Genomic DNA, 17,972 nt, shown 5'->3' on the forward strand with positions numbered 1-17,972 from the left:
TTGCCGGTCCAATATTCTCTAAGTATTGGACCAGGCACTGTCCCGAATGGTCCCGAATGATACCGCACTTGTGTCCCTTTGAACTTCAGTCATATAATAAATCTCTTATTAACCAAGCTTGCTCGAGACTGTACTGGAAGAAGATCGGCCCTTGGTCTTTTTTGTACAGACCTCACTGCGCTCGGTCCGTACTGTCAAGACCTTGTGCTGATATTCTCCCAGTACGGCCCTCGCGCTTGGTTAATAAGATATATGTACTGATTTACTACCTGTTTGTATGATGATAGAATTGTATTGTTGTTGTTATGCTATAGTTTGCTGTACCTGCAATGTCTAGGCAAGTACTTTGCATATTGTCATATAAATTAACAGAACTGGCATTTGAGCTAGTGGTCATGTATAGGGATTTGTTTGAATATTGGAATTCAAAATAATCTTTACCATAAATGATTGTAATTGTTAATTATTCTTCAGAGTTACTGATCACTGGGATGAAGCTGCCACAAACCTATTTAAAACCCTCATACAAGGTGAATAACTGAATTTTTTGTGAGTTTACTCAGTTGCAAAGAAAAGTTTACAAAGAAGTAGCCAATAGACATGAGCACAAGGAATTGCAAAATGCAAACCAGCCCATGTAATTGACGTAATTAAACCTGTCGCAAATTTCAAAGATTGCAAGTCCAATTCCTTGTGCACATACATGTGCAAGGTTTATAGTGCAACTCCATTCTACTCTTCCTTTTCCTTGTATATTTTTCAATTAAATTTTCCTTAAAAGTGATATGACTTAATTTTAGGATGTAAGCTTCAAGTTACCATCCATAAACTAGATGAGAAAGGAAAATATCATGTGCTACTGCTAGCTGACTCAGGGTATGCTCAGGTAAACACAAAACCATTTTAATGAAGTGTAATTACAATTATGATTAAAATGATATCTGTTTCCATTCACTCTTCTGGCTTTACAGGATTATGTTAGACTGGCCATTTGGCCTTAAACTGCAAGTTGAACTTTATATTTCAAGAAAATTTTCCCAAGCCAAAAAGTAGAATTTATCTTGAGCTGAAAGAGAAATGAAATTTGATGGTTTATACAGTAATTACGCAACATTGTAAAATAACTTTTTCTGGTACAGGTATTGGTTGGAAATTATCACTAACACAAAGCTTATCTTCTGTATATAACATTGTTGTCAAAAAGCAAAAAGCAAAATTTATTAGGGAGCATATCAAACCACCCTCCAACTACTGTGTATGCCTGCACACCAAACAAATTGCACTCTCAGAAATTTCCACTGAAAAATTATTTCAAACTTTTTGTGAGTATTAGATGTTGTTTAGAGATTTCAAGCAATTCCAAAAATAAAAAGAAAAAAAAAACCATGACTTGTGCTAAAGAACTTATGCCAATTAGTTAGAATTTAGCTTTTTCCTGTTTGCTTTTTCTCTTACAACGTTACTTCAGTTGTGTGTAAAAAGATATGTAATATGAAGAAACTGATACCTGTACTTTTAATTTTTTTTTTTCCTTGCAGGTTTGTGTCAATGATGAATTGGTTTTGAATGGCTTTGCAACAAACTTCTCTGAGGATTTCGAAAATCCAGTAATAAACACAACCAAAGCTGCAAAACTGAAAGCAATGGGAGAAAAATTCCAAAAGGAAGGTGAGGAAATGTTGAAAAGTATGAAGGAGTATGTCAAACGTGGCAAGTTTAGCGGAAGCGAAGAATCTTACAGCACTGATGAAGAGTCTATGAGCCACCAAAGCAATAATAGGTATTTGGGGTTGAGGGAATCCCCTTTGGATGTTTTAAGACAACAGGTCTTAGGACATGGATCATATCAGGAAAACAATGGCCCACTTCAAAAGCCTGCAGCTAGACTTCCTGAAGGTGCATGCGAGGGCCTTTTATCACGGAGACTCTCATTAGAAAAGGAATTCAGCCGTGAAAAGTCAGAAAAAGAACTAGCGTATACATCTAGGAAACCAGTAGCATCATCAAGTGATGAGAATTCAGGAAGAGTGCGATTTCTTTCGTCTAGACTGCCAGCAACGGGTAGTGGCATGAGGGGAGGTTTTCATCCAAGTTTATCAAAACCTCCAGAAGCCACACATCTGAAGCCCATTCTTAAAAAGAAGAGCGCCCACAGTGGTTCTTCTAGTGAGACAGATGACTTTCGTCAGAGAAGAGTTGCAGACAGAGACGATTCTGGTGTTTCCTGCAGCGAAGTACCTGGATTGTCCTCTAATGGTTCCAGTGGCGAAATCTCTCCAAAAGAAATAGAGGAAAAACAACAGCCACCTTCAAATGGTTCAACAAGCGTAGATACTTTGTTTAGCCAACACAACGTTAGATTGCCTTTAGAAAATTTTACTTCATCTAGGAGAATAGTTCAGGAAAATGGGCCAAAGTCTAAAGCTAATGCTGTGGCAAACAGAGACGAAGAAGATCGTCAAAGGTTATTATCTTCAATAAAGACTCTAATAGAAACCCGTGATAGAGACTGCAGTTCAACTTTAGATCCCACGGAGGATATAGTGCAAACATGTGAGCCTCTAGTGGCTAAAAGCACTCTAGAAGCTGTGCGTGGCTCTGAACATTTTCCATTACAATCCTCAACAAGCTTACACATGGTTGAAGGGAGAAATTTAAGTGAAAAATCTACACAATTGTCTCAACTATTGCAGACTTCTTCTGCTTCTTCTGGAAGGTCTCCTCTTCCTTCAGAAATACTATGGTCCACAGAGAAGTCAGCTTCACCTGAACAACGCACCACAAGTGGAAAAAAGTTATCATATTCTGGTGGTGTTGTTGTTTGCGCAGAAGGTGCACCCGCTCCAAAGCCAGTTTTTACACCAGAGTTTTGTCCATTTGCTCATTACTTGCTTCGGCTCAGTATTTCGAACCCTAGCTTGCTTCAGGCACATGCCTGGCCAACACTCCTTAGAGGACGCGACCTTGTAGGCATTTGCCAAGCAAATGATGCACAAATACAAGCTTATCTACTGCCGATTATCTACCAGTTAGTGGAGGAAAGGGAAGTTTACGCTGATCTACCGAAGCTGTCCAGTGGGGTAAGTTTGGTGGATGGAATTTGGGGTAGTGGGGAACCCGGATTCAAAGTGACAAGGGCGATACAATGGAATTCTATTGTGCAGCCGCCATTTTGAGTCCTCGAAGATGCAAAACTTAAGGTTTGTACATCTAAACACAATTTATTTTGGGAAGATAGACACGCAAGAACAAAGCCCCTTATCCTTGGGAATTCTTCAAGCCTGCCACACCCTAAAAGTTTAAAGGAATCCTTGAAGTTACAGCATATAGAAGTGAAACTCATGAAAAACATCGTCAAATTTAAAATTCCCAGCAAATTTAGATGAATAGACTTATTTCTTGCCAACTGCATGAATCAAGCATTTTGTTAAAACAGGACTCAATCTACTGCGTATTTAGCTGTTGAAAGTACAAGGGCTCCATTTGTCTTTGAAATTTCGCGTCCCTACTGAGTGCAACTGTCATGTCATATCGAACTCAAAGCTGATCTTTACTCTGTTTACTGTTCTAAAGTTTGATTTGTATTTTCTTTCCAGCCGCAGTTTCTCATCCTTGCTCCAACTTGGGGAGCTGTTGTTGATATCCACAGGCAATGCAGGCTCATTCTAGCTAAAAACAAGAACATTCGTGTGCAGCTGATATTTGCTGCCGGTGCCGAAGATAATCAGATTATTCCATTATTGAATGGCTGTGAGATCTTAATTGCTACACCACCTTGCTTTCTTCGAATGCTCAGGAAATACTACATTTCCCTAGATCGACTTTGCCATTTGGTATTTCATGATGCTGACATAATGGTAGAGGAGTTCACATCTGAGATCAAATGCATCATGAGACACTACGCCAAGCTATTGCAATCCCAGCCTTGTCTCTCAGCACCTCGCCAGGGAGTTGTCATGGCGTCGTCTTGGAGTGCGGGTGTAGCGTCTTTGGTGAAGGCGTACTTGGGGAATCCTGTGGTGATAATTCCTGACATGATTGAAGCAGCTATCTACAGGGGTGTGCAACAAATTGTAACATTTTGCTCCGAGAGCCAGAGGGATGTAGAACTTCTTGGTAAGGATATTTAAAATTTACAGGGTTCTGGACGGGATTTGAAGTACGTACAATCTGTGAGGAACCGGCATTAATTTGTACGCACCTAAATTTGATTTAAATTTTATGAAAAAATCTTTCACTTATATGTGTGCGCAGCTGTGGAATGGATTACTTACAAGAGTAAAACTGGCCAATAATATCAACCTTTTCAAGAAGCTATTGAGAACATTGAAACTTTAGCTGCTTCTCCATTTTATACTTGTATTTAAGTGACTCTCAATTTCATTGTACAAACTTAATTTTTAATCTTAATTTTAAATTATTTAAGCTATTGCTTCACCATTTTATACCTGTATTTAAGTGACTTTGAATTTTACTGTACAAACTTAAATTTTAATATTAATTGTTAGTTATTTCAATTTCTAATCAATTAGGTTTTGACAGTATGTATTAGGTTTTTAAGATTCTTAATCTTAGAGGCACGTACTTATTTTGAACGAGCTCTGTGAGCTCCTTGACGCTACGTGGGTAAATAAAGTATTGATTGATTGATTGTACAGGCAATGCCCAACCGGAAGCGGGTAACAAATGAAGAAGATATAAATAGCAAGTGAAGTCAAATAGTATAGTTTGCAAGCAGCTGTTATTTCGAAAGTGGGAATGATGAAACTTTTTGTTTCCATCTACATGTATTTTTTTAACTTTGGATATATGAAATGAAATTTTTTTCTTTTCCTTTCGGTTTTCGGTCTGAGACTTTTAATTTTTCCTTGACCTTTTCTTTCCCATGTTAGGTTACCTGGAATCGTTTATTAGCACAAAAGACATCTGTGTTTTCACATCTACGGCAGCGGAAGCAGAGGATGTAGGACAAATCCTGAATGCAAACTGCTACTTTGCTCTCGTGGCACACAATTTTCTACCACCTCATGAACTTGACAGTATTCAGAGACAATGGAACACCCCTCATACCACTGATACTATGCCTGTTCTAGGTATGCCATAATGTGGATAGGCCGTCCACTCCCCTAAGAATCTTAAGTTTCCTATTGCTTTCCCTTTTGTGAAATTTAGTTCGTCGATTCGGCAAAAAAAAAAACCAAAAAACAAACAAAGAAAAAGAAACAAAATTGAAAGAATTGACTAAGAAAGCCTAACTTAAGGGCTTCACAGACTTGAAATTATGCATCATCTTGTTTCTACAGTATATTCTATCGGAATTACTAGATGTATTCTTGAATTAAACATATAGTTTTAATCTACATTTCATTTTCATCTTTGGGAAAAAGATTATCTATACATTCTACAGTTTAATAAATATTTCTGTTGATAAAATTCAGTTATAGCTGAAGACGTTATTGGTCAGTTAAACATCACAAATGCCTCATGTGTTATACACTTCAACTTTCCTGGTTCAAAGATGCGATTCAGCAAAAGACTCGCCACTCTAGCAGGGACGTTCACATCATCTGACGTAAGACAACCTTCACTTCTTTTCTGAAAATCATTGAGGTAGTCCTAAATTTTTAAAATCCTTTCTACACGTTTATGATCCTAAAATAGTTTTTGTTGATCTAATCTTTCAGCTGAATAATTATTACTTTATTGACCAACCTTGTTTGGTTCAGATGGTTTAACATTAACCGCCTTGTTTCTTCAAAGTCCAGAACAACAAACAAACTTTCTGCGTTGGGAATTAGCAGTGAACTTTGAATGCAACAACCAACCAATAACATCCCATTTGCCCACATGGACAATTATATCTTTATTATCTTACTTTGTGAATTTTATTTTCCGAAGGAGCATGGCTGCGTTTCTGTTATATTTGTGACTGATGGCCGAAATATGTATCACACGCCTTCCATACGTCAGCTTGTGCAGAGGTCTGGTCAAGAAGTTCCACAACTACTGGATGCAATGGCTGACCTTGCTGAACAGGCAAGTCTTTGCAATAAGTTTGGAGTATATTTTAATGTTAACGGACGAAACTGGGAGACTGCTACTGATTTTCCTTCAAACAAAGCAACAACATAGTGTGAAATCCTCTTAAATGTTTTAATGTACTCTTTCTACAGGAGAAAGAGAAGGTTAAGGACCTATGTTACTCTCTGAAAGCTTTTGGAACTTGCAGGTAATTCAAAACGCCTTATCGTAGAGTAAACCTGTAGTCTTTGGAAAACTGGCTAATCGGTGTGTTGTGTTTGTTAAGCCTGAAATACTCGGACTTACGCATGCGCTTTAGAACCTCGATGACAACTTGTGAGTTAACACCGACGAACAACCCTGGATTTTGAAACCCAGCCCTGTGTAATGGTAATATTTTTCCTTATATTTAGATACAAACGGGGAATAAGGAACTGTTTGAAGAGACACTCTGTGTTGGCAGAGTTGGATAAACCAGCAAAAGGAATTCCTACTTCTGGCATAGTTAAAGTAAGCTTTAGACGGGAATTTTGGAATTCTGTTTATTACATGTGTGTAACTGACCCCGATTGCAGGTAAGATTGAGCTTAACTTTTATTCTGTCAGGTTCCTCCAGCGGGTAAAGTGAGCCATTCTTGCTGGTCAGGATTATTTGCTTTGTTTAGCAAAAACAAGCAATCACTTCCTTTAGGGCTCCATTTGAACTAACCCTGCTAAATTGGATGCTCCTGGATAAATATAAGTATAAATTACATACTGAACCCGTGTATGGCGTGGCTCGTCAGCGATTTCACTCTGGCTCAGTCAAGGAAGCATCCTGAAACACAAATGGAACTGGCAGGATTTTGGAGAAACTCAGTTTTTTTTCCCAAACCCTTGTTAGTTAATTTTTTCATTCAATGATCAACAGCGCTTAACAACTTAGAGTACTACAGTAAATTCAAACACTATTGCATTATAGTTACAAACACTATTGCATCTATCATTAAAAAGAACACTATGATGACCTCACCAGGTTCTGATCATGAGTGTAATGGATGCAACATGTTACTGGGTGCGAATCCTTGGACACAAAGCCACAGATGCAAACCAGCGGAACAGTCAAACTGCGGACAGTACAGAGTTCCTTGAATTAACAATGGCAGTCAGTCGATGGTATGCAGATCCAAATCATCGGGTTAAGCAAGAGTTGGTTTCTGTTGGTGACTTGTGTGCTGTGAAGCTAAACAACAGCAGTTCTTACAATAGGTAAGCGCCTAGAAATATGGTAGTCAAAGTGGATTGGAGCAGATCAGCCTTGACATGTACTTACATAAGATGCTCTATTCTTATACTTTGACGTGGTATTGTTGTATCCCTAGGGTGAAAGTGTGCTTTGTTACTAAGGAAGATCACAGTAAAAAGCCAGTGGAAGTGCGGGTAAGAGTGAATTGGTTTATTTTAGTGTATTATTTGGTGCATGTTTTTCAGGGAAGCGTAGATAAGAACGTGGCGAGCATGAAGAGGGAGTATTTGCGCGAGAGGAAACAGCAGAAGCCAAACGTTTCCTTTTAGATAAAGATTTGTTTTCTTCTATTCACGAGCGCGGGACAAAGAACAATTCTGAGTCTCCACGAAGAATCAAACCTCAGACCTTTGGATCCCGCGCTTAGGCTGCCTTCATTGTGTACCTCTGAGCCACAGAGACTCTGCGGTCTGCTAGGCCACCACTCAGTTCATATTTTCACCAGATGTTTATATGCTTATTTTTAGGTTCAATATGTCGACAGAGGAAATTTTGAATGCGTTCATGTGGACAGACTTCTTCAGTTGCCTCCCCAGTTTCGCTCCTGTCCCTTTCAGGTATGTTTCATCCACCAATTATAAAACCTATTTTCCTGGGCTCTCATACGAGAAAATACCGCGACGCAGGTTACGTGAGTACGAGAACAGTCTTTAAATCTGCAGCAAGGCTAGTGATTCGCATTAAACACGCTTTTCGTTAGTTTCTTTTGCGCTACCAATGTAACTTGTTAAGTCCTTTTGAAGAGCGTCTTCACCACATGGAAAACATCGCTCAATGTAGCTCAACACATTGAATGTCTAAGTAAATGAATTGTAATTTGACCAGCTACACGTCACCTTATGAACCTTCATACTCCGCCTCCCGGTTAGCTCAATGGATAGAGCGCTGGACTCTTGTGCGGGAGGTGGAGGGTTCGAACCCCGGCCGGCCGGACCAACACTCAAGGTCTATAAATAATTGAGAAAACTTTGCTACCTTTCTATAACATCAAGAAATGGTTAGATATTCTAGTCTTCTTGGATAGGGACGAATAAATGGAGGTCCCGTCTCCTGTAGGGTTAGGGGTAGGAGACGTTAATTTCGTTAATTTCCCACGCACGAGATTACTGTGTGATGGATGTCCTCCCCTGGGGTGGGATGGGTGGGTACAAAGGGGTTCGGTGTCAATTGGGACGAACGTTCTGTTCCTTTCTCCTGCCATTCCCGTGGCGAATGAATTAAATTCTTTAAAAAATACTCCTGTAATTGTTTAACTTTCAACAGCTGTGATTGGCGTCTTTCGAACCTCACTGTTCTGGTGACGCGGTCGCTCAGCGCTTTGTTGTCGCTCACTTGTCGCTGTGTTACTTTATTTTACTTGTCCATTCTTTCAGAACTTCCTTCTATTGGTCCTCTCGATTCAAAATTTTTTCGACAGTGCACATTTGGAAAGTTGCGATCAACATTATGATCGGAATAGAATACATAATCAAGCAAATATCAATACTATTTCATTTATTTCACCATGGTGAGTACCAACGAACAGTAGCTTAATTTTAAGTTCGTTCTGCGTTGTTTATCAGGCAGTTGAAGTGTTCGTGTGCAGACTACAACCTTTGGATAAAGATACTGACTGGACTGACGAGGTAAAGTTAAAGAAATCGGAAATTTTCGTTCGTATGACTTTGAATCGCTTGATTTGTTAGCAAACGGTTATCTGGAATACCTCGTAATAAAGAACTCGGTGATCAAGTTCTTTTGATTCAAGTATGTCTAAACGATTGGTTACTCTGTGGTTATATTATGACAGACGGCAGCCTATGTCACACGCCTTATTGAAGGCAAGGAAATGGAAGGAAAAGTTGTCTTGAGGTAAAGTTTTTCTTCGACCGCGAAGATGCATTCATTGAAATTACAAGAAAACACGAATCGAAAATATCTTATAGTTTGTGGAAACCCCCCCCCCCCCAAAAAAAAAAAAAAAAAAAAAAAAATCAAACTCTTCTGATGTCACGCTTATTTCACCTTTAACTGTAGCATTGATTATTGCCAGCTTGTGGCAACACTTACGGTCAACTAATCAGATTGAGCGATTTTATCACGTGAATGGAGCCAAATCGCCGCGATCAGTGCAAAAATTGGCCAAGCGTGCCTGTATCGATGAAGAAGTGAATTGCTGGCATAGTAAGAGAGACTTGTTGTTTCCGCTTTGGTTCCGTTGTAGCCTCGGCAACACGATGTGGCTGGATCCTTTGGTCGAAAGGAAATATTTGCCCAACATCAATGTAACCACCAATGCGTTGAATGTTAGGATGGAATTGTTGAGGGAAAAACGTGCAGCTGAAAACAAACAGGTGGGAGTTTTCTCCGCTTTTATGCTCGTCTGAACAGTTGTGAGAAATGTTATAAGTGTGCTTCGAGGTTCCTTCCACACTAGGCATCGCCAGATAGATATGAAAACGCAACCTTCTTTTTCTTTGATAAGGTTGACCGTCCGCTTTAGTCTGGGTAAGTTGTAAATGAACCGCCTCCCGGTTAGCTCAATGGATAGAGCGCTGGACTGTTGTGCGGGAGGTCTAGGGTTCGAGCCCCGGCCGGATCTACACTCCAGGTCTTAAAATAATTGAGAAGAATTTGCTACCTTTCTGTAACATCAAGAAATGGTTAGATATTCCAGGCTTCTCGGATAGGGACGAATAAATGGAGGTCCCGTCTCCTGCAGGGTTGGGGTAGGAGTCGTTAATTTCCCACACACGAGATTACTGTGTGGTGGATGTCCTCCCCTGGGGTGGGATGGGTAGGGAAGGTGAGATCGATAGACTGAAGCGGCTGCCAGAGGCGCCCGATATGCTGACGTCTGTTCTCAACCTTACACTGCACCCATAATTCAGCCTCTGGGCTGCAAGTGGTCAGATATAAACTATCTTACTACTATTACTATTACTACTAAATGAAGCTATTCCAAAATGCTGCACAATCTGGACCTACCATCCTCCGGCAGTCCAAACCAAAAAGGAACTTTCTGGAAACTTGAACTCGATTGCTCCTTGCATTTTTAGGTGGGCAAGTTTGGCCCTTCTTTCGCGCATGCCCGAATGCATTCAAGCGATTCTGTTGTCTATAACAGTTGCGCAGTCAACTTTATTCGACATGATGTGAACCAAAGACATTTTGTCCATCTCCCATCATAGACAGAAACCTTACGTAGTTCTTTATCAGTGAAAAACGCCGTTTTTAAATTTATCCGTGATTGGGGCCAAAGTTTAAGTTGTTTCTTTGATGACACTTTTTAAAGCACGTGCGCTTGCTGAGAAACCTTTGTGAGGGTGTCATTGATTTACAGCCCCTGGAAGGAGGACAAACTGGCCTTTCGGATGTCTGGTAAGGATTAATCATTCTTTATTACCAGGGGTTGAAACATTTGAAAACTCAGAACCATCAGTTCTATTTCGATAAAGGTATACCTTAGCCTCATTTCGCATTAGGTTGGGGTTTTTCCAGCGTTGCGTCCAATTAAATTAATTGATAATTGAAATTGACCATTGAATATGAAACATAGCGTCAGTTTGCAAACCGGCTTGCTTGAGGAGGTCGAAAAATCCTTATTAAATCCTTATCCACATTTTCTCATGAGTTCCCATTTGCTACAAACGTTTTTACCGCTTGAGATATTTTTGCATTTGTGGTCTATTGCAGTGAGCAGCCTACTGCTCTAGAAACAATTGTGCTGCCCGAGGAAGGATTCCACTCTGTGTATGTGTCTGCTGTGGAAAATCCAGGACTCTTTTTCGTACAGCTGAAGTCTTCAGAAGAAAGGTTGGAAATGTGTATACCCACATCTCTATCAATTCTCCAGCAGTTAGTATGTTTGTTTGTTTGGTTTTTTTTTTTTTTTTTTTTGCGGACCACACAAGGTAAATTTTTCCGGCATTCTAACTCGTAAGATTTGATTATTTGTTTTCTATTTGGTTGTTTTGCTGTCGTCGTTGTTCAGTGTTATTTTTTTAATTGCCTGTGCAGCATGACGCTTACGACTAACCGTAAATTTTGAACTTCTTTCCGTTGCTTTCAGCTATTTTAATGTAAAGTATTTCCAAGAGATAGTTTGCATAGACTCACGGTTTACTTCGTGTGACGACACAACGTGAGGACGAGTTGACCTTGAACTACTCCGTGGCATTAAGCCTCAATCGTAACGCATTATCTGTCGATATCTTTTGTAGCTTAGAGGACCTGAAGCAAAAGATTAACTCTGGAGTTAGCAAAGTTGAATCGGAGGAGAACGAGATTTCAATTGGTTCGCTCTGTGTTGCAAAGTTTTCTGAGGATAACCTGTAAGTTACTTTACTATGCCCTAAACAATGTGCATCTCTTTCATAAGTAGTATCTGGTATTAAAATCTTATTTTATTTTCAAGCAGGTTCAGAATATAATTTTTCTGATCCTGATGATTAACTTGAATTTTTAAGCTATTTATATATTATTTTCCCAAAGACAAATTCTAAATTTTGTGTCTTCTTTTTTGTAATAGTTTTTATTTACTTTGGACGAACAAGCATTTCAAACTTTCTTCCTTTCCAACCCATTCCTCTCGCGGGTTTACGTGCCTTTCTCTTGGCCACTAATACTACTAAGTAAGATCTTTTCCAGTCCTTCATCGTGTAACTACGAAACTACCAGCTACGCATCTTGCTTCAGGGATGATAAAACTTGTTTGAATGGCTAGGCAACTGCAAGCTGCTGTGTAATAAACTGTTCCCTTGGAGAATATAGCATAACCACAAGTTCAGCAACATCATTATCCCTACATTCCTATGAATTCTTTTCATTCCACCAGTTGGTACCGAGCGCGTGTCCTGGGCAGTAGGCCAGATAAAGAGTATGATGTATTTTATGTGGACTTTGGTGACAGAGAGTGGGTAACAGCGGACAGGATTGTTCCAGCTTGGAATGGTATCCTTCAGTTACCCCTCCAAGCCGTCGAGTGCGCGCTTGTAAATGTCGACCCTCTTGGTAAGTGATTTAGTTGAACCAATCTAAGGAGCGCTAAATGTGTCAGGCACGTGGCAAGCAGCTATGAAAATATGCTACAGCAACAGAAAGTGATAACGTATGAAATGAGTTTTAACTCTACAAGGTTGGCTTGATGTGCCAACATGGCGGCCATGCTATTGTTTTGGTACGATGTGAGACTCTGTCAGATTTCATCGCGTGAAAACGCTCGTCGCACTCAACTAAGATGTGACGGTCATCGGTTTCTAGAAAGTCCAAGGGATCTATTAATGGGAAACTTAGATGTACAGAAACTTTGTAGCCATCAGAGGCGAAGGACAGCCTGGTTAGCCTTTCGATGTTCTTTGTTTTAACTAATCGGAGTTCTTTCTACAGAGAAAGAGTGGAGCGAAGAGAGTAGTGACGCATTCTGGGAAATGGTGACTGATCAGTTATTGTTCGCTAAGGTACTCATCTTATCTGAGCATGTGTCGTCACTGCTGTTCTCAGTCGTTGTTCCATCAGATTGGTAAAAGTGGTTAAGTGCAGTACAGTTTTTTTTTAAGTTTAAGTGTTCATAGCACTGTAGTGAAAATTCGCTAATTAGGTCAGCTCACCTGGGAAGCATTAGTCACTTAATGGATTTGAGATAGGGAAAGGATCGAAGCTACATGTTTTTTTTATTCTAATCATTTGGAGACTAGTTTCGCACCAGCAATTTAAACTACTTGTTAGATTAGCTCCAGCCTTGATTGAGTAACAGGCTGATCTATTTTAATCGAATCTCGCACATGACCTGACTCAGTCTCTTGATTGTTCTTAAAGGGGCTATTTTACTCCTGATTGACATATGCCTCCACAAATGTTTGGGTGGTTTGCCAAGTCCCTTACTAGTGAGGCAATACATAGCTATCAGTCTTGATTTTAAAAACTCATCATCAACTGTTTCCACTTCAGGTGAAATCTAAGAGTGCATCTCTGGTGGCTGGAAGCCACAGATTTGCCATTGAACTCTATAACACTAACACAGAACATGACGTCATCATTAGCCACGAGATGGTTGCAACAAAGCATGCGCAGACTTCAGCTGAAGGAATTAAGGTTTGTCTTAAATCGTGACATTTGAAGTGAATTTTTGCTCCGTGCATAAGAGGCTTCACCTTCAAGGAAACCCCGAAATATTGGTGCTGATTGAAAACCAATAAGGTACTGAGAATGAATTGTAAATGCGAGCTTGCAAAGTTTAGGCTTCGTCGTTCGCGATGCAATCAACGTACCGGCTCAATTCTATAGTACTCATTTATATCTTACTTTATTACTGTATTTATTGTTTGTACGTTACTTGTTTCTATCTGGAGAGACAGTACAACATGCACTAAGTCATTTTCCTTCTTTTTGTTCGCTTGTTTTTTTTTTTTTCTCAAACAGATTTTATTCCCGCAATCTGCTACATCTATTGAGCAACACGATTACAAAGTAAGTGCAGAAAGTGTTTATAAACGTTATCTGATGAGATGAAGTTTTTTCTTTTCTTTTTGGAACTCTCATTATTGCTTGTTGGTTATATAAGGTTACGCGCTGTACTTATTTTTCGACCCGTTGATTTTAAATCACAGTTTTCACACCAAAGGATACCAGATATGTGCTTACAAGCCCATCAATGTTCGGTGAGTATAAGAGACGATTGATTTTGTTTTATGAGTTTTGACCCTTCCAATAGTCTTGGTATTTACTGCTGATTTTCGTTACTGATTAATTCAAGAACTTTCAAGTAATTCACTATACACCGAATGCAAATATGGCGTCCAATTTGAATTGCCATTGTTCTGGACTGACTAGCCTCGTCTTCACCTGGAAATACAGAAGGATTATTACATGTGTGAGAGGCTAGTCAGTCCTGAACAATGGCAACTCAAATTGGACGCCATATTTGCATTCGGTGTATGTTGTGTCTTCATGTTTTTTATTGCACTGTTGTCTTGAATGAAGCAGACGCTTTGTTATTGTCATTATTTATGCGCTTGGGCACATTTTTGTGTTGTTGTATTTATGAGATACAAAGCGCTTCTAATTATATATATACCTATGTTTTTCATAACGTTTTCCAAAGACCATGCGTCGCCAGTAGCTTTTTCATTCCTTACAATATCGGAAAGTTCTTATAAAATCTAAAAACTTTATCTGTGGAAAGATGTCGACAACATGGCAGAAACTGAATAAAAAAACTTTTCAGATACAGTTGATTTCAGCCGTGAGTCCATGTCTATCAATGGTTGACAATTTTCTCTCTTCTCAAAACCTTGCCGTGCTCTAATGGTGTTATATTTGTGATGAGTCGTTTCTCATTTAATAATAATAATAATAATAATAATAATAATAATAATAATAATAATAATAATAATAATAATAATAATACAGTTCTTAAAAACGCATTATACATAAGTCTCAATGCTTTTACATAAGATTTAAAGTAATTGCAAAATAAGATAAAAATTAAACTATGAATTAAAAGCGATTTTAAAAAGGTGAGTCTTGAGCCTGGTTTTAAAGGAATCTTAGGTTTCGGAATATCTTATAAAATCAGGAAGTTTGTTCCAAAACATGGGGAATGCACACGCAGAGGATCTGTCGCCATAGCTTCTGGACCTTGAAGAACGGAGGTAACGGACAGGTGTATAGCGAGTTAACAGATTTGCCAAGTAATCAGGAGCCAGACCATGAAGTGCTTTATAGGTGTAGAGACGCAGCTTGAAAATAACACGATGTTCCATAGGGAGCCAGTGCAGATTGATGAGGACTGGAGTAATATGTTCAGATTTTTTTGCTTGTGTAAAAAGTCGGGCGGCAGAGTTTTTATAGTCTTTGAAGTTTCTGTATTTCAGAAGAGGGCAAGCCGCAAAACAGGCCATTGCAGTAATCCAGTTTAGAGGAAATAAAGGCATTAGCGACCCTTTCGGTGTCTTTCTGAGATAAGAATTTCTTGATTTTACTAAGTCCATGTAAAGATAATGGGCCGGAGCGACATATATTGTTGTTGTGGGTGCGGAGAGTGAGGGTAGAGTCAAGAGTGATGCCGAGATCTCTCGCTTCATTTACTGGTTCGATAATAGCAGTGCTGACTCTGAGGTGTGAGATGCTGTCACTGGGCGTGAAGCGAGAGTAGAAGTGGATGACTTCAGTCTTGGTTGGGTTGCATTTAAGACCGTTCTGCGTGTTCCAACAGAACATCATCAATGCAAAGTTCAAGCTGTTCTAAGGCAACACGACGATTGCTCCGCTTTATTATGATATAGAGCTGAGAATCATCAGCGTACATCATCGCATCTATGCCATGAGCTCTTATAACATCTTCGAGAGGACCATAATACAATGAAAACAATAAGGGCCCAAGTACAGAACCTGGAGGAACGCCGAAAGAGTTACATTTTGGATCGGAGTAAGTTCCATTAACTACAACACGTTGAGGTCGATTTTGAAGATATGACTTTAGCCATTCAAGGGCAAGGCCAGAAATCCCCTATTTATACTCCAATCGGTTGATTAATATTTTGTGGTCGATGGTATCGAAAGCCGCTGATATGTCCAAAAGGACTAGGACGCTTTCATGTTGATTATCAATGGCAGTATTGATATCATTAAACACTTTAAGTAGTGCTGACTCAGTGCCGTGATATCTTCGGTATGCTGATTGCATCTCAGCATAAAGTTGATGATCGGTTAGGTGACTGTCTAATTGAGCGGCAGCAATTCTGTCCAGCGTTTTTGAAAGAAATAACAAGTTGGAGATTGGGCGGAAGTTGTTGTCTTCCGGGTCCAGAACTGGTTTCTTTAAAAGCGGATAAACAATAAATTCTTTTAATTTTGATGGAAAAAGTCCTTGTTCTAAGGATGAGTTGATAATTTCCGTTATAGTTGGTAGCAGTTGATTGATGCAGCCTTTTAAAATCCAGGTTGGAACAGGATCGAGTTGACAAGATTTCGTTTTCGATGACATTATAAAGCGTTTTATCACGCTCGACGACACAGGCTGGAAGTACGACAATGGAGGCGCGGGACAAGTTTCATGATCTTCAATTGTTGATGTTGATAACGAACTAGCAGATAATTCTCGTCGAATGCTGGCGATTTTCATCTGAAAGTGTTCACTAAATCTCTCAGCAATTTCTTTGTTTGAGTCGTGTTTGGGCAAGACTGGAGCCTTTTTTACACAAAGAAATTTGTCAACAAACTTGAACAGCTGATCGTGACTTGCATCCTCAACTTTTTTCCTAAAATATTCAGTTTTAGCAGCTTCAATGTGTTTGGTGTATTCTGTGCATATCGTTTGATACATTTGTTTGTGAACTGTCAGGTTGGTATTTACATATTTTCTCTCGAGTCGCCTTTTCTCCCGTTGAAGTTCTCTTAGCTCGTCACTGAACCAAGGAGCGTGTGGCCTCAAAGTTATTTCTCTTGATTGTAATGGAGCGTGTTTGTTGAGAAGAGAGCACAGTATCTCATTGTACTGATCAATCAAGATGTCAAGATCACTTCCCGCAAGGTTATTGAGTGACGAGGTGGCGATGTCCTCACTAAATTTTTTGATGTCAACATTCCGACATTTTACGATATGTTCCACTCTTGCGGGTTGGAACAGGGCGAGGAAATCAACGTTGCAAAGCACGCGTTTGTGATCAGAGGGCAGTTCAGGAAGAACTTTCAACTCTGAAATAAGGTTATCAGCGCAGCGAGTGATGATAAGATCAAGAGTGTGTCCATCACGGTGAGTTGGACCTTCAACGTGTTGCTGAAGACCAGTCGAATCGAGCAAATCCAGGAAGTTCCTTGCCTCGGTGTTTGTGAGATGATCTGCATGAAAGTTGAAATCGCCGGCCAGAATGAGCTTTTTGGGGCGTAGCGATAAATAAGTTAATCAAGAAATTTCGAAAACTCAGAAAAGAATTGCGATATAGTAAGCTTATTTTTCTTTGTTGCTCTTGGTCGATAAATTGTCAGCAGACGAAACTGTTTACTTCCAGATGTAATGGTCAAATCAAGGGTCTCAAGGACAAGAATACGGAAGAAATCTTTCTCTTGACTTGAAGTCCTTTGCGTGCAATAACCGCAACTCCGCCACCTCTGGTCGCTCTTGGAAGACTGTAAACATTATAATCTTGTAAGGTGTTAATCAGGTCTGTTGTGGCAAAACCATTTCCTGTGAGCCATGTTTCTGTGACAGCGCAAATATCAATGTGTTCAGATATTACTAGATCACATAACGAGAAGATTTATTCTTTATCGAACGTGCTTTCCATGGGGCAAATCGCAGTTTTAGGCTACAATTTGAACGCGCTGATTTCAGCGGGATGGAAATAATGTTGTTGACAGTTCGCATTGATGCAGTAGATGCAAATTTTCGAAAAGGTGTTACAATAGATTGTCTATTAAATGACGTTCTTGATTCTCTTGACTTAACTTTCTTCCCGCTTCTCCTGCCTCGATAACGTCGATAAGATCCAAAAGAGCAAGCACAATTTATTGGGACAACCGTTGACCATGTAAAGTGCGGATAATAAATTGGCGGTGATGGCAAACCTGGGCAAGAATTTAGCAGATTCTTGTCTTCGGTAGATATCGAGGTTGATGGATTGATCTGACTTGAAAAAGCAGAAATGTCACTGTGTACATGATTTCTCGCAGTGTTGTCAGGCCCAGG

The 17,972-nt window shown here is 39.6% G+C and overlaps 1 protein-coding gene across 5 annotated transcripts in view; it reads left to right on the forward strand.

Moving 5' to 3' along the window:
• Nucleotides 1-17,972, forward strand: part of LOC111332867 (putative ATP-dependent RNA helicase TDRD12) — a 67,528-nt gene that overhangs the window by 9,748 nt on the left and 39,808 nt on the right. For 4 of the 5 annotated variants that reach the window (XR_002695086.2, XR_002695087.2, XM_088754431.1 and 1 more), the window contains exons 7-29: nucleotides 475-530; nucleotides 801-886; nucleotides 1,539-3,080; nucleotides 3,597-4,116; nucleotides 4,893-5,093; nucleotides 5,439-5,572; nucleotides 5,899-6,036; nucleotides 6,174-6,229; nucleotides 6,435-6,531; nucleotides 7,037-7,269; nucleotides 7,383-7,440; nucleotides 7,774-7,863; nucleotides 8,869-8,931; nucleotides 9,096-9,157; nucleotides 9,510-9,639; nucleotides 10,581-10,666; nucleotides 10,982-11,101; nucleotides 11,509-11,619; nucleotides 12,123-12,298; nucleotides 12,674-12,744; nucleotides 13,235-13,378; nucleotides 13,706-13,753; nucleotides 13,894-13,944. Coding sequence is in view for 3 of the 5 variants with exons in the window: in XM_088754431.1 (XP_088610557.1) it covers nucleotides 475-530; nucleotides 801-886; nucleotides 1,539-3,080; nucleotides 3,597-4,116; nucleotides 4,893-5,093; nucleotides 5,439-5,572; nucleotides 5,899-6,036; nucleotides 6,174-6,229; nucleotides 6,435-6,531; nucleotides 7,037-7,269; nucleotides 7,383-7,440; nucleotides 7,774-7,863; nucleotides 8,869-8,931; nucleotides 9,096-9,157; nucleotides 9,510-9,639; nucleotides 10,581-10,666; nucleotides 10,982-11,101; nucleotides 11,509-11,619; nucleotides 12,123-12,298; nucleotides 12,674-12,744; nucleotides 13,235-13,378; nucleotides 13,706-13,753; nucleotides 13,894-13,944 (4,273 nt within the window). In the remaining 2 variants the exon portion in view is untranslated. Of the gene's footprint in view, nucleotides 1-474; nucleotides 531-800; nucleotides 887-1,538; nucleotides 3,081-3,596; nucleotides 4,117-4,892; nucleotides 5,094-5,438; nucleotides 5,573-5,898; nucleotides 6,037-6,173; nucleotides 6,230-6,434; nucleotides 6,532-7,036; nucleotides 7,270-7,382; nucleotides 7,441-7,773; nucleotides 7,864-8,868; nucleotides 8,932-9,095; nucleotides 9,158-9,509; nucleotides 9,640-10,580; nucleotides 10,667-10,981; nucleotides 11,102-11,508; nucleotides 11,620-12,122; nucleotides 12,299-12,673; nucleotides 12,745-13,234; nucleotides 13,379-13,705; nucleotides 13,754-13,893; nucleotides 13,945-17,972 lie in introns of those variants that run through there. The other variant, XM_088754430.1, reaches the window with a different exon arrangement.

The sequence above is a fragment of the Stylophora pistillata genome, chromosome 3, assembly GCF_964205215.1.
Source record: "Stylophora pistillata chromosome 3, jaStyPist1.2, whole genome shotgun sequence".
NCBI lineage: Eukaryota > Metazoa > Cnidaria > Anthozoa > Scleractinia > Pocilloporidae > Stylophora > Stylophora pistillata.